This window comes from Sturnira hondurensis, unplaced genomic scaffold (genome assembly GCF_014824575.4).
Source record: "Sturnira hondurensis isolate 20B ecotype Veracruz unplaced genomic scaffold, ASM1482457v3 Scaffold0001872, whole genome shotgun sequence".
NCBI lineage: Eukaryota > Metazoa > Chordata > Mammalia > Chiroptera > Phyllostomidae > Sturnira > Sturnira hondurensis.
Window position 1 is genome coordinate 10,493,076 of NW_028074503.1, and position 15,831 is coordinate 10,508,906.

At 40.7% G+C, this 15,831-nt stretch overlaps 1 protein-coding gene across 3 annotated transcripts in view; it reads left to right on the forward strand.

Annotated features, from left to right (window-relative positions):
- Nucleotides 1-2,460: 2,460 nt before the first annotated feature.
- The window catches only part of RNF138 (ring finger protein 138), a 31,269-nt gene continuing 17,898 nt past the window's right edge, over nucleotides 2,461-15,831 (forward strand). The window contains exons 1-4 of one of the 3 annotated variants that reach the window (XM_037032564.1): nucleotides 2,461-2,805; nucleotides 3,273-3,462; nucleotides 13,157-13,322; nucleotides 15,088-15,203. In XM_037032564.1, coding sequence (XP_036888459.1) covers nucleotides 3,353-3,462; nucleotides 13,157-13,322; nucleotides 15,088-15,203 — 392 coding nt within the window. In that variant the 5' untranslated portion in view covers nucleotides 2,461-2,805; nucleotides 3,273-3,352. Of the gene's footprint in view, nucleotides 2,806-3,209; nucleotides 3,463-13,156; nucleotides 13,323-15,087; nucleotides 15,204-15,831 lie in introns of those variants that run through there. The other 2 variants (XM_037032572.1, XM_037032555.1) reach the window with 2 other exon arrangements.

A 15,831-nucleotide genomic window follows, 5' to 3' on the forward strand; every position in this document is an offset into this window, starting at 1 on the left:
TAAGGGTATATACCTACACAAACACACACACTCACACACATACACACAGCACTTCCTTCTCCCACTGTCCCAACTCCGGATACCGTAAATCAGAAAAAGAGCACACGTCCGTTTTTCAGGTCGCTGGCACTGTGGGCTGTGTCGCCTGTCCAGGCAGGATCTCCAATTAATCCGAAGTCATGCGGCACCTTCCACTGGCAAGAGTTCTTTGTACCAAGTTCCAGTGAAAGTCTCTCCTGCTTTCCAGGCCACTTGGCCAAAGGGAGCACCCCAAAGCCGCGTGGGCCTCTTCTACCAAAGCTGCAGGAGTCTGCACTCCACCAAAACTGCATCTTTCTTCTTCACCTGGCCGCAGGGATCTCCATTCTGGCAAAGCTGGGTGGGTCTTCCCTTTTACCTGGCCAAGAGGGGATCTTAACTCTGTTGAAATCATGTGGCTCTCCCTCCTAATGGCTCCAGGGGTCTACATCTTTCCAAAACAGCGTGGCGCTCCCCTTCACCTGACCAAGAGGGGGTCCTCACTCTGCTAAAGCCACATGGTTCTCAAGCAGGTACTGTTTCTGAGGATCAGCCCTCAGTTCCATCCTAGGCACAAGCTACTCACTTCTCCCTGGCCCAAAACTTGGCCACAGCTATTTAACATATCTACGAAACCAGTTAAAGGTTACAGATATGTTAAATGACTATCCCAAAGGTTAGCTGCAAAGCTGTTGCTATGCAAAACAGCTCTCAATGGCCCTGCTCCATTTGTCCCTTCCACCAACTGACACCTGGGGCAGGGGTGGGGGTGGTGGGGGGGTGGTGAGGACATCTTAATAATATTTACTCCAATATTCCTATATACTTTGAGTTCTGGACACCATTCCAAATTTTTTTTTGCTCCCTGCCCCCCCCAGCTGCACCCTGTATCACTTATGCTTACAAGTATGCCAAATGACTTCTTAGAATACATGAGAAAGCAACACAAACATGTTTCAATTAGGGCATTAGTAAGGCGGCCATTACACAAAAGGAATAAAGCAAATAAAGCTACAAAAGGAATATTCTGGCTAAGGATTTCCCAGGAGTAAAGGGAAACACTCTTATCAGGTAGAAACTATACGTCCTAAATGAGTGAAATGATTGGAAGTATATTATCAATACAGTGAAATTTGGACTCCAAGAACCATTCTATACGTGAATTTGAAAAGCACCTGGACTGCTATTAGCTGTCCTTCCTATCTGGTGCTTTTCCTCCTCTCAGGAAATCTGAAGCTAAAATTAACTATCCTTCTTCAATCCCACTGTTTTTGGTAGGGAGGAGGAGGGACAAAAATACAATATGCAGTTTGTTACAGGGAATTCAGTGAACATTATTACAGGAATTTTAAGATGCATATTAAGACCCATCTCCATTAAGTTTTCTTTAAGCCACACAAAGCCAGTCATTCTGCTTCCTACCAGTACAGAACTGTTAATGAAAAATTTAATGCTTTTGCAAATACCATATTTTTGTCTCTTTATTTTCATAGACATTCAAGACTGTAAACTAGCTTGGAGCAAAGTTCATAAGATCTGCAAAGCATATACCATAGTGTCAAGGACAAAGTTAGACAATAAGTAACAGAATTGAATTAACTACTCCCTTCAATGGCTTCTATTCATGATTTAATTAGACCATGGTGGAGAGTGTTAACACAGCATGTTAATGAAACCTCTCCTTACCCCCACCTCCCGAAGTTAACTGAAGATGCTTTATGATGTTCCAGATTCTCCTTACTCTTTTCATGGCTGTGATTGTGATTCCATTTTGGAGATTTATCAATTATGGGGATATATCAACAAATTAAGGGCTCATTAAAAAATAAAAGCAGCCTTGGCTGCTGTGGCTCGGTTGGGTGTCCTCTAGCAAACCAAACGGTCGCCAGTTTGATTCTGGTACAGGGCACAGGCCAGATTCACTGTGGGGGAAGGCAACCAATCATTCTCTCTCACATCTACATTTTCTCTTCCTCCCTCCTTTACCCTCATTCTAAAATCAAAAATAAGAAAATGAAAAATAATATTTAGTGAATAACGTTGGTGAAATGTCTTGATCCATGCTTCTACTTTTTTCTTCAAAGCTATCAAAAATCGAAACAAAACAAAGGTGTGGGTATAAAACTGCATCTGCAACAGTGATCAGTCACATTAAGGGCGAAAAGGAAACCTCAAGGGAGATTTCCGCCCGCCGCCCCTCCACCCCCGCCCGGGATTAAGATCCCCAAACGGATATTATTGCTTCATAATACAACTTGACACCATCAGAACATTATGACAAAGACAAGTAGTAAGGGCCAAATCTCTCAAATCTTTAACACTAGGGGTGGCATTTTCCGATTAAAAATTCCTGAGAAACCCAATATAATCGATAGTTGTGAGAGAAATGAGGTCCTCGCTGTAGGGAGGTGGGGTGGGGGCGATACAGGTGGGCACCCAGCTGTTTACGTCACAACCTGAAGGCGCCACGCACTGTTGCTACGGAGCCTGCCCTCTTCCCATTCCCCTGCCAGCACTCGCGGTCCCGCCGGGTTCGGTGACTTGCCGGGCAGTCCACAGGCAGCGCAATGCCACCAGAGAGCTGCTGGGCGGTGGGATTCCGGTGCACCCTGAACATCGGGCCCGGCACCGTTTCGGGTCGATGAGCACAGCGCATATTGCCGGCCACTCCCGGCCTCGGCAAGGAAGGGAGCAGCAGCGGGACGAGCCGGAGGCCGGCGCAGGGCCACTTCTTTCACCACGTGTGGGGAGAGAGCTCCATCACCCACGCCACTGCGGAGCTCCCAAGTGAGTGTCTACGAGAGAGGAGGGGCGGGGCGCGGAGCAGCGGGAAAGAGTGGGTTGCAGCGGGGAGACCCGCCCTGCGGGATAGACATTGGGGGCGAGGAAAAAGGAGCCTAAAAGCGCGGGGGAAGGAGGCCGGCAGGGAAGTAGAGGCTAGGGGTGGAGCCGAGGCCGCGTGCCAGAGTACAAGTACCGGACTGGCCGGGAACGCCCCTCCCAAAAGAGGGGTGCGGCTTCTAGTTCCGCCGGCTCCGGGTAGAAGTGAAAGAGAAACCAATCGCTGGTTTTTTTCCATCACAGCCTCCGGCCAGACACCGCTTCCGGGTCCCGCGTGGGCGGGAGCAGCGGCCTGGAGCTCGCCCGCGGCAGTAGTATCTCTGCGTTAGGCCCCGCCCCGCCCCTCCCCTCCCCCACCAGCCCCGCCCCCTTCCTGGCGCGAGCCACCTCTTCTCACGTCCCCTCCTCCTCAGGGTTCACGCAGGGAGTCGGGCCGGGCCGCCGCCTCTGCCACCTCGGCCGCTACTGACGCCTTGATTCAACCACTCTCGCCATGGCCGAGGACCTCTCCGCGGCCACTTCTTACACCGAAGATGATTTCTACTGCCCCGTTTGTCAGGAGGTGCTCAAAACGCCGGTGCGGACCGCTGCCTGTCAGCACGTGTGAGTAGGCGCCCCCTCTTCTGTGCGGTGCCGGGTGGTCTTTTAGGCCAAGCATCCGGCCCCGGACCCTCGGCGGCGCCCTGACATCAGCGGAGCTCGCCGTGGCCTACCCGAGCGCCGCTCCGCGCGGAGGGCCCAATTCCGATGCGTGAGAGCCCGGCTCGCCCTCCCTCGGAGCTCCGGGCCCTCTCCAGGCGCCGGGTCCATCAGCCCGAGCTCCAGGTCTCCTGCTCCACTTCGTTTTTGCGTCCCCGGGCCAGTGCCCAACCCCTTCTCCGTGGCATCTTCAGGCCCCGGAGGCCCGTCGCCTCTCCTCCGGGCCCGGGAGGAATGGCCGGGAACGTGGAGCCTTTTTGTTCCCTAGCAACTCGAGTGAAGGCTGGGTGTCGAGTGTCAGAGCCCTCGGAGGAGGTGCCGGCGCGGGCCCGCTCGCCCCGCTCAGAGCTGCCCGGCTTTAAAGTTGTACCTTCTCTTCCCTTAGTATCTTCGTCCCTCCTTCCCAGATGTAAGAGCGCTTACCTTACCTTCCAACCCGGCTTCCCAGACCTCCTTTGAAAGTGTTTTGTTTCGTTTAAATCTAGCGCATGTTAGAATGATCTAGAGGGGGGTTTCTTCCCTCATATGTTGGAAGTGACAGGATTTCCGGGTATTGACGTGATAGTTTCCCTTTGTTTTATTCTTTTGCTTATTTCTTGGTTATTACAAGGGTGGAGATAAGAAAGGAAGACTGCTGTTAGAGGGAATGAGCTGAAAATAAGGCAGTAATCCAACGGGTGAGGGAGAGCACAGGGATTGACTAGGTGAGGTGTCCTGGTGTTTGAATTGGCTTATTTTTATAGGAAGAGCTTCGATAATCTCATAGACTGCTGGAATGTCAGGAAGGGTTGGAAGGAGCCCTTCTTGAAAAGGCACTTCTGACAAACCTGGCTGCTGATCAGAGCCCCTGGGCAACTTTTTAAGTAAACATATCAGTTCCCAGGCTTCATTCCATACTTACAATATACTTTCTGGCCGATTAGGTCTAGAAATTTTTATTTTAGAAGAATACACTCAAGCTAAAATGTTCTGTGTGCTTGAAAGTAGCTGAGACGAATTAAACAAGTTTCTAAATACATCCCCCCTTATTTTTTTTGAAGAGAGGGGTTCTGTAGTTTTGTAAAGAATGGATTGAATTTTGGGTTATTTATTTCTGTTTCTGGATACCCACTGTTCTCACTGTGATCTTCAATATTAACTCTACTGCCTACCTTATTTCTATTCTATGGTGATGTGAGCCAAGAGTATGTGGCGTTTCATGATAGAAGTTATGCCTTTATGTTTTTGTTGTTTAAGGGAGATAAATGACAGTGTGAAATTACTTTATTCTTTGGAGCAACAAATGCTGATTGTTAGAAAATATTTTGAAATGTCTAGGGTACAATGTGTATTTTTTAGCATTTAATCTGTCCGTATTCATGGTCATAAATTGATGCCTTTTCTGTGCTTGTGCCAGTAGTGGGTGGAAGAAAGGAATGAAGGGCCAGGTGAGAGGAAGTAAATTTTTCTGGACCGAATCATTGCAGTTACCCTCTGGTCATTGACCTTATAGAACTCTTTGTAATCTCCAGTTCCCCTCAAAATCCCAAGCAGTTTGCTCAAGTCTGTTTCCCTCATGGATCATTTAAAATCAGATTGAAATTTGGCTTGACTTTAAGATTATGAAAAAGAGAGTGGAGATGACTTTTGAGGACCTTTCTCAGATCAACTCATTGGGCTTGGTTGTGATAAGACTAGATAATGAAATGAAATGAAATGAAATGAAATGCAAAGCAGATTTTGTTTTTCTGTCTTTTGCCCCCTCCCTCAAACCTCCAACACACACAGTTGCTCTGGGTTCAGGCTGAACAAGGAATTAAAGAAAGCAAGGGGAGGATGAAGTTCTATTTGGAAGGGATAGAAATAGTGGAACAGGGCCTCACTGACCGGAAGAGTGTGGTGGGAAAATAGAGTTCTGTTTTAAATAATCTAAGTTTACAATGTTATTTGCTCTTTTCACAAAGGACAAACCCGTGCTTTAAACAAATTTATATTTGGCTACAAAGTCAGTTTTTGATTGATGGGTAGTGAGAGATGAGGTGATAATGCTTTGGGTCACTGGCACTATGGGTCTGTTAGAAAATAAAGTTGCTTTTTTTTTTAAAGATTTTATTTATTTGTCTTTAGAGAGGAAGGAAAGGAGAGGAGGAGAGAAATATCAATGTATGGTTGCTTCTTGTGAGTCCCCTGCTGGGAACTGGCCTGCAACCCAGGCATGTGGCGTGACTGGGAATTGAACTGCGATCGTGCGGTTCGCAGGCCCACGCTCAATCCACTGAGCTACACCAGCCAGGCCATAAAGTTGCTTTTTTTAAAAAAGGATTTTATTTTATTTTTAGAGTGAAGTAAAGGAGAAAGAAAGAGCGAGAGAAATATCCATGTGTGAGAGAAATATCGATTGGTTGCCTCACATGCCCTGACCTGCAATCAGACCGACAACCCTTTGGTTGTAGGCGGACTCCCAAACCACTGGACCACACCAATCAGAGCAGAAAGTTAAAGTTTTCATTACCATTTCAATGACAGCAAAGCATTTGCCCACTACTATTCTAGTCAAAGAAGCCAAGTTCATTTTTGTTAGAATAACTCCACCAAAATATAAATTCTCATTTAATCCCCATTCATTCCTTCAAACAGCAATTGTTGAATATTTTCTGTATGTCAGATACATGGAATAACAAAGTGCTTTATCACTAGATACTGGTAATAGTCTAATGGAGAAGACCTATATATGAATGTGGTTAATATGAAAGAGATGTAGATATAAAATTTTATGTGAGCATTGAGAGTAGGTATCTAAATCAGCTTTTGACTATAGGTGAGATTTCTTTGATGAAGTAATAGTTCTTTCAATTCTGAAGTACCAGTTTAGGTCAGAATTGGTATTCAGAGTTTGTTGGGTAATACCTGGATTAGGTTCATAGCATATGCAGAGGCAAGCAGGGATTACAGAGAATGACTGTATCCCGTCTGGTTAACAAGGTTTGTCTGAAGCCAAAGGATGAATGTAGTGGAGATAATGCTTAGAGATACTGGCAGGAACTTACTGTGTAAACCAAAACTTTTTCCTGAAAGCCATAGATATCAATTCAATTTTTGGTAGAGGAGTAGCGTGGTCACATCAGTTTTAGAAACTTCACTTTAGTAGTGGGGTCCAGCTTGTTAGTGGTAAGGCTAGTGAAGAAGTCATCCACTGCTGTGTCAGAGAGAGAAATGATTAGAACCTGAACCAAGGAATTAATACTGGAACTGGAGAGAAGAGATTTCTGACATTTTAAGGATATCGTGTGAGATTTGATATGCTCATTGGTTAGATTTGTGTATGTAGGTTTGGAATTCATGGATCTAAAACTGAGTATGAACATAGACATATGAAGAGGTGTATAAATTGAAAGGTAGCAGAGAGCGTAGACAGAACAAAGTGCTGGTGAATACATTTTAAAATGAAGTGAAGAAAAGTGTAGCCTGAGAAGGAATGGGCAGGATAGGAAGGAAACCCAGGGTGGAATGTGACAGTGGAAACAGAAAAATTGTAAGAAACCAATCATCAGCAATATCAGATGTACTATTTTGAAAAGTGTGTAAAGTCGAATTAAGAATATTAAAGTTGATCAGGTAGTCAGTTTTCAAAAGAAAGTACAGACTGGCATAGTAGTAACGTATTTATCTCCTTCAGTGTTGTCTTTTGTAATCTTACTTATCTTTTGTGAATGGTCAAGGAAATAAATAACTCTTGTGCATTGTTAGAAGTAAGTTCCATTACAGTGAAAATCAGAAATAACAAAGTGATGCCTTGCCAGATTCTTAAATATGGAAATCTAATCTGTTTGCTTTTGGGCATCTTTATAAGAAAGCACCTCTTAAAATAAGCTAATGTGGCCCTCTCTGGTGTGGCTCAGTGGATTGAGTGCTGGCTTGTGAACCAAGGGGTCACTGGTTTGATTCCCAGCCAGGGCACATGCCTGGGTTGTGGGCCAGATCCCCAGTTGGGGGTGCTCAAGAGGCAACCACACATTGATGTTTCTCCCCCTCCCTTTCTCTCTTCTTTACGTTCTCTCTAAAAATAAATAAGTAAAATCCTAAAGTAAGCTAATGTAAATCAGCTTCCACTTCCCATTAAACACAGATTTATATGATTCTCTAATAACTTGCCTTGGATTATCTAGTCCCTGAATTTTCAGTTTATAGTTCTTGTAATTTTAATAACTATTGGTATCTTGTTGTTTGAGCATATGTAATTTTAAAAATTCTTCTTTCTACAGATTTATTATAATTCTGAAAGCCAGGCTTATATGGGTTCTTGCCAGTTTAATAAATGACTGCCCTAGACCATTTTTTTCCGTTAAGGTTTTTAAGACTATGACATAATTTTAAAAAGCTATGCTATTTAATTATGTAGCAGAAAATTGACTTCTCAGTCCTGAAGACCAACTTAAAAAGTCTAACTTTTTCTTAAAAGTTATTTTGGGGAATGATTTTGATTATAAGACTAGGAGGATAACCCTGGCTGGTGTGACTCAGTGGCTTGAGTGCTGGTTCAATTCCCAGTCTAGGGCACATGCTTGGGTTGTGGGCCAGGTCCCCAGTACCAGGTGCACGAGAGGCAACCACACATTGATGTTTCTCTCCCTCTCATTTTCTCTCCCTTATCCCTCTCTAAAAATAAATAAAATCTTTAAAAAGACAGTGTCTGTTGATCAGCCTTTTGTTAGGAGAGGAGAATGGATAAGGATAGTAATTCATGTAGCATTTCCTAGTTTAAAGTTGAAAGAAACTTAAAGATAACATTTTTAAGTTGTTTCACAGTAATTTACTATGCTAAAGACACAAGATCTTTTGATATGTGAAAAAAATTGTTGTAGTAATCTTGATTTGTACCTTTTCTCCTCCTCGTTCCATACTTTGTTTTCAAGTAAGCTTTGTTTAGCAGATTCACATAGTCCAGCCAAAGGGAGATAAGGAGTAAGCAATTTTATAGACTCATGTTTGGTTATATAGAAGAAGGAACAAGTCCAGTTGGAGATAGAAGACCTGAATAACTTTCCTTTGTACCTCTTGTCACAGCTTATAATCAACATTTTTGGAATCATGATTTGACTACTGTCATTCTTACCTCTTAGACTATAACCTCTATAAAGGCAGTATCCCAGGTCTACTTTCACTTACCTGAGTGGATATGCATTCAATATTGAATAAAGAAACGAGTGGGTTTGTGTTGGAGAGCACAGATTATAGCTGTATCACTTTGTTAAGTCATTTAATTCCTTTTACCCTGTTTTGTCCAAATGGGTAAAAAATGTGTTACTTGTTTCACAGGGTTGTTGCAAGGAACAAATGAGGTAGTGTTTATGCATAATATATATGTGTCTAACAGTTTTCAAAATGCATAATATAAAATTATGTCATTAGTTTAATAACTACAGCACTTCACACAAAAAAGGTAAATTTTAAAAAATTTGACATACAACATTGACATTTGTTTATTGCTCATAAGTCTACAGATCAGCTGTGATTTGACTGATGTAGGCTGGCTCATCTGGGCTTGGCTCCAGGCTACTGGCTTGCAGGCCTGCTCCACATGTCAGTAATTCTTTTGGAGTCAGAAGTGCAAGAAGCAAGACCAAGAGGGCAGACTTATTGCTAGCCTCTGCTCGTATTCATTGATTGAAACAAGTCATGTGGCCATGCCCAACAGCAATGGTAAAGGGAAGTATGTTAATTGCTCTTATGATAGGAGGGGTGGGGAGTGAATCCTTGGCTGAACAAAATTCAAATTAGCACATGAAGTGACTTCACACAACCTTTTCCTAATTTATACCTCCATAAATGTTATTCTGTGGTGTCTGGCAGTTTCAGTATAGTTGTCTCCCTTTATCAGTGGGGGATAAATTCCAAGACTCCCAGTGGGTTCTTATAATTGTAGATAATATCGGAACCCTATACATACAGTGTTTTTTCTTATACATATCTATGATAAAGTTTAATTTCTAAATTAGGCACTGTAAGAGAATAACAACAATAATTCTTATACTATAATAAAAGTATGGGAATGACTTTGGGGCCATTAGTAAGTAAAATAGGGGCTACTTGAACACAACCACTGCTATACTGGGATAGCTGATTTGGTCACTAAGGTGGTTACTAAGTGATTAATGGGCAAGGAGCATATACACAAAAAGCTAGATTATTATTGTAAATAGAAAGGCATCTATTTCAAGTTCTTTTGGTCCAGGTAGTTAATACCAAAGGATATGTGGTGAATGGAGAATATTGTAATTCATAATTATAAAGACATAAGGGGAATAAAATAACTGTGCCCTACAAACACTGTTATATATTTTTCCAGTGATATGTGTATAAACAAGGTTACAAGTATTTTCTTGTTTTTCACATAAAGAACAGTATATAGTATACATTCCTTTGTACCTTGTTATTTTCATGTTACTATCTCAGTGATCATTCTGTGTTAGTACATAGAGTACCTTCTTTCTTTTTTGGTTTTTAACTTTTCATTCATTCAACCATCGTTGCCTATGCATTACGTACCTTGCAGGACATTTGGTCCTGTCCAAAGCATCCATGGAGATGTTCATGCCAGCCCATCTATCTAACCCTATGTGCCACTACCTGCTAGGCTGTAGAAGTAGGCAGGGTTATTGTTGGCAGTACAGACACAACAGTTATTTGATCAAGAAAGCATGATAGTATTTTAATATATTAGTCTTGTAAATCAGAAGTAAAAGTAAACATGGGCTGTTTGAACCCATGGACTTTTTTGGCAGCACCAAATATCAAGGACCATTTGGCATGGGCCAAATGTGCTCATGGACATTTTTTAAAGGTTTTATGTATTTACCTTTAGAGGGGAAGGGAAGGAGAGAGGGAGAGAAATATCAATGTCTGGTTGCCTCTCTTACATCCCTGGCTGGGAACTGGCCAGTGCCCTGACTGGGAATGGAGCCACGATCCTATGGTTTGCAGGCCTGCATTCAATCCACTGAGCTATACCGGCCAGGGCTCATGGACATTTTTGATAGTACTATATTTCAAGGATCTTTTGTTGTGAACTAAATGTCTCTGTGGATGTTTTAGGACCAAATATCCACTAATCATTATATACTAATACTAATGTAGGTAAAAATCCCTGACCTCATAGAATATAATTTAGTATTCTATTAGTATTCCATTGTTTGATGTATCATTATTTATCCAGTTCCAATATTGATGAGCATTTAGGTTGTTCCTAATTATTTGTTGTTATGAATATACCTCAGTGATTAAACTTACATAAATACTGTTTCACATGTAAGAGTTTTCCCTGTAAGATAAATTTTCACAAGTTGAAATGCTGGGTGAATGGATAAAATACAGGGGAATTTTGTCAGCTATATGATACATACAGGGATGATTACATCTTTAGCAAAGTGTTTTGTGTGTGGGAAAGGCTCATGGTTTTGATTTGAGGACTATGGATTATATCTTTGAGTTAAGAGATTTAATAGTTTTTGGATTGGATTAAGGTAAATTGGCATTCACTGTTTTAACAGATTTAATGAAGCTGGCCTATTAGTTGCCCAGCTCTGTGCTGGGCATACAGTGTTGAAGAGTTAGATATGATGATCCCTTCTCTCTCAGAGCTTGTGTTATTGAGATGTATTTTCTTTAAAAAAATTTTTTATTTTTAAAGATTTTGTTTGTTTATTTGAGAGAGGGGAAGGGAGGGAGAAAGAGAGGGAGAGAAACATAAATGTGTGGTTACCTCTCATGATCCCCTTGTTAGGGATGTGGCCTGCAACCTAGGCATGTGCCCTGATTGGGAATCAAACCGGTGACCTTTGGTGTTTCAGGCTGGCACCTAATCCACTGAGGCACACCAGCAAGGGCTGAGATGTATTCTCATTCACATAAATACTCAAATAAACATGTAGTTGCAAACTTAGGTTCTGAGAACATATAAGAAGGGGATCAGATCTCAGATGGGTTAGGGGTGGATGGGTGGGTAGTCAAAGACTGTTTCTTGAGGAAGAGGTACTGTTGCTGAGATTTAAGTGGTATATAGGTATTGATAGAGGGCTGTGGTTGATTTTTTAAAGAATTTATTTTATTTATTGATTTTTTAGAGAGAGGGGAAGTGGGGGGGGAGAGACATCGATAATTTTGCTCTATCGATGTATGTCTTCATTGTTTGATTCTTGTATGTACCATGGTGGAGGATTGAACCTGCAACCTTTGGCGTATTGGGATGATGGTCTAACCAACTGAGATACCTGGCCAGGGCTTAGAGGGCTGTGTTTGTGTACAGAACATTCTGGGGTAGAGGGAACATTCTGGGCAAAGACTCCAAGGTACAGGGAACATTCAGGGCCTTGTATTTTAGTGAAGGAACATCTTTTAGCCTTTAGCCTATTTTGTTTTGTTTTGTTTTATTTTATTTGTCAGGAGAGCTCATTCTTTTTCTTTTTTTTTGTTTTTTAAGATTTCATTTATATATCTTTAGAAGGGAAAGGAAGGAGAGGAGGAGAGAAATATCAATGTATGGTTGCCTCTCGTGCATCCCCTGCTGGGAACTGGCTTGCAACCCGGGCATGTGCCCTGACTGGGGATCAAACCATGGTTGTTTGGTTCACAGGCCCTCGCTCATACCCTCTTAATAATTTTAAAAAAGCTATTTTGTAAGCCTTAGTTTCCTCATCTTTATTTTACAGATGAGGAAACTAAGTGTCTTTTAAAATACTTATTTTTAAGAACTCAAGATAATATAAGTTTTCTGAAATGTTGTCTAGCACATATTAAGTACTCAATAAGTGGTTGACTGCTCTTTTTTATAAATGTCATGTTGCCTTCCACAAAATTGGGCTAACTTACAAAATACCACTAGTACTATAAAAGTGTATTTTGCCCTGGCTGGTATAGCTCAGTCGATTGAGCGCAGGATTGATTCTAGAAATTTTTAAAAATTATGTATTTATTTGTTTATTTATTTTTAGAGAGAGGGAAGGGAAGGAGAAAGTGGGAGAGAAACATCAATGTGTGGTTGCCTCTCATGTATCCCCCACTGGGGACTTGGCCCGCAACCCAGGCATGTGCCCTGACTGGGAATTGAACCAGTGACCCTTTGCTTCACAGGCCCATGCTCAATCCACTGAGCTATACCAGCCAGGGCTGATTCTTGAAAATTTTTAATTTTATTTTAAGCCTGATTAGATGATAATCTTTTCAAAATTTTATTTTTAATTATAGTTTATATTCAATATTATCTTACATTCGTTATAGGATAATCTTAGTTTAACTATTATTTATAACAATTTTAACATAATTACCCTTGTTTTTTACTTCTGATTTTTTCATTTATGTATAATATACATAATAGAAAAGTACCCCATCATAAATGTCCAGCTTAGCGAGTTTTTCCCAAACCAAGCACACCTATCTATTCAACACTCCAGAAACTCCTGTCATTCCCTTCTCCAAGCCACCTCTTTCAGGATTTATGTACATGTGAATAGCCTAACTTATTTTTAGTGTGAGTACATATTCATAAGTGCTTATTTGTTTTTAATAATAGCAATTAAAAGACTACTTTTTTCTCTAGTTAACATGTCATACATGTTTGGTTTAGTTTCTGTAGAAAATGTTTCCTGACTGCGATGAGAGAAAGTGGAATACATTGTCCCCTCTGTCGTGGAACAGTGACTAGAAGAGAAAGAGCATGTCCTGAACGAGCTTTAGACCTTGAAAATGTCATGAGGAAGTTGTCTGGTAGCTGCAGATGCTGTGCAAAACAGGTACAGTAAATGTGACATAGCTCTTGAAAGTCAAGTTTTACTCTGAAATTCCTGTCTGAATATTCTTTATGGGTACCCTTTTGAAGAGAAAGAAGTTATTTAGATTGATAATTGGGCTGAAAATGCCAAAAGAAAAAAGAAAGCTATGGCTATAGATTATAAACTTTACTGAAAACAGAAACTGAAAGGCACAATCTCTGAATTTACCGTAATTCTTACCATATTCTTTTTTTCTCAAAGTAATTACTCATTTATTATCTACTAAATACAGATAATTTGAACTAAATGAAAATGAGCAAACTAGTATTCTACTCATTTAAACCCCATTCTGATACAAATTCAACCATTAAATAGTTTTTCTGATGATAGTATCATCATTGCAATTTTGCACGTAGAAATAACCAAATGGATTTTTGTAGTCAAGGAATCATTAGCTGCCCACTTGTTTATTTATGTGTTTCATCTAAGAAATCACAAAATATCAACAGAAGACTTTGCTTAAATTTTAAGGACCAAGTGGGAAAATTAGCTAGACAAGTAACTGGCATTAATTCTCCAATCTGGATTTTATTGTACTCCCATTTGGAGAAGGAGTGCAGTGGTGAAGTGTGGTTAGGCCTTGAGTATATCCATGTGTTTGTGGATTTATTGCAGCTACTTTTTCAAAAAGCTAATACAGTCAGTGAGTAAACCCAGTTGCTATTTCATGCATTCACACAAGTCAGATCTGTGTTTCCATCTCTTTGAGGGAGGTCTTAACTGACAGGGCAATGAAGTGAAGCTGGAAACTACACTTGAGAGATTTTTGGCTCTAGTCAATGAGAAACTGAAAAATGTTCCAAGTGTTAACCAAGGAATGTAGTTTTTTAAAGTGCTTTCTACTTCTGCCAAGTTTCACTAGTTAAAGAATAAAGAAATACCCAATACCATGAGGCATCTTTGTAATACTTTCATTTTTTGTATATTATTAGTATTGTTTCAAGTGTATAACAAATTTGTTAAATGTTTTTGTTAAAATACTAACAAATTATTTGTTAATATTGTTTGCTGTGAGTTTACAGACAGATGGACTCTTCTCTATTGTCAGTTCATCTAATAGACAGAAACATATTAAGAATTAAATCACTTGTTTAAAAAAATCTCTTGTTTCAATGGAATATTTAGTTACCAATTTTTATCTTTCTCCCCCCTTTGACAGTATGTCAAATCTTGTGAATTTTATGTAAAAATAAAAGCCACATTACCGTGGCTCTCTGTAGGGCGCACACCTGCTCCTTTCCCCCCCACCCTGTTCCTCTTTGCCACATTCCTTTGCCTCACTCTCCTAAGCTCCAAGAGCCCTCTTTTGCCTCTGTAACATGTTCCCTAAGTCCGTTTCTTCTACAGTTCACTTATTCTACCTCTGTGACTTTCTAAATAAACTTTCTTCTATAGTTTGAGTCTTGACTCTGAATTCTTTCTTAGTCAGAATTCAAGTACTGAGGTTGCTGAACAAAGGTGTGGTCTGACTGCATTGGTACTGTTCTCACTGTCGACAATTGGACTGTTGAGTTGCCTTCTTTACTTACCGTGTGTCTGTTTCTGGCTACTGGGGGGCTGACTTTTTCAGCACCTCACCTCTGAAGGTGTGGATAGATCTTTCTGTGCCTAGTTATTTAAAACAGCACCATCCAGCGTGTTCTCTGTGCCTTTTTTTATTCCTGTAGCTATATAAATAGAAATTTTTTGAAAAAAGTCATGTTACATTTTAATCAATAATTTACAGATTAAATTCTATCGCATGAGACATCATTACAAGTCTTGTAAGAAGTATCAAGATGAATATGGTGTTTCTGCTATCATTCCAAACTTTCAGATCTCTCAAGATTCAGTAGGGAGCAGGTAAGCAATATTTATTCTTAAAAAGAGAATTTTTATAGTTGAAATGGAAATTGTTTGGGGAACTATATAATAAGGTATGTTTTGTTTTATGTGTTTATGTTTAATTTAAAGTAACATGAGAACTATATCATTTGTGTATTCAGAACTTTGATACATGTAAGATTACATGTGGGAGACTATCTTTAAGCTTATGTTATTTAAAAATCATTTTAGGAGCACTGGCTGGTGTGGCTCAGCAGATTGAGTGTTGGCCTGTGAACCAAAAGGTCACCGTTTTAGTTCCAGTCAGGGCACATTCCTGGGTTGTGGGCCAGGTCCCCAGTTGGGGGTGTGCAAGAAGCAACTGATGGATGAACTTTGTTGCACATCAGTGTTTCTCTCCCTCTCTCCCTCCCTCCCTTCCTCTAAAAAATAGACTCGAGAGTTGAAGGCTGTTTTTTTTTTCTTTTTTTTTCAAATGAGATTATTTAAAAACTAGAAAAAATCCCTTTTAGTAGTGTATTTACAAACTGAAATCTTTTACTACCTAAGAAATAAAGTTATTTGAGATTTTTACCCTGATAATAAGATGTCATTTAAAAGAGACCTGGTACTGTTAAACTCTTAGTTCTAGGTTAGTCTCATTTTT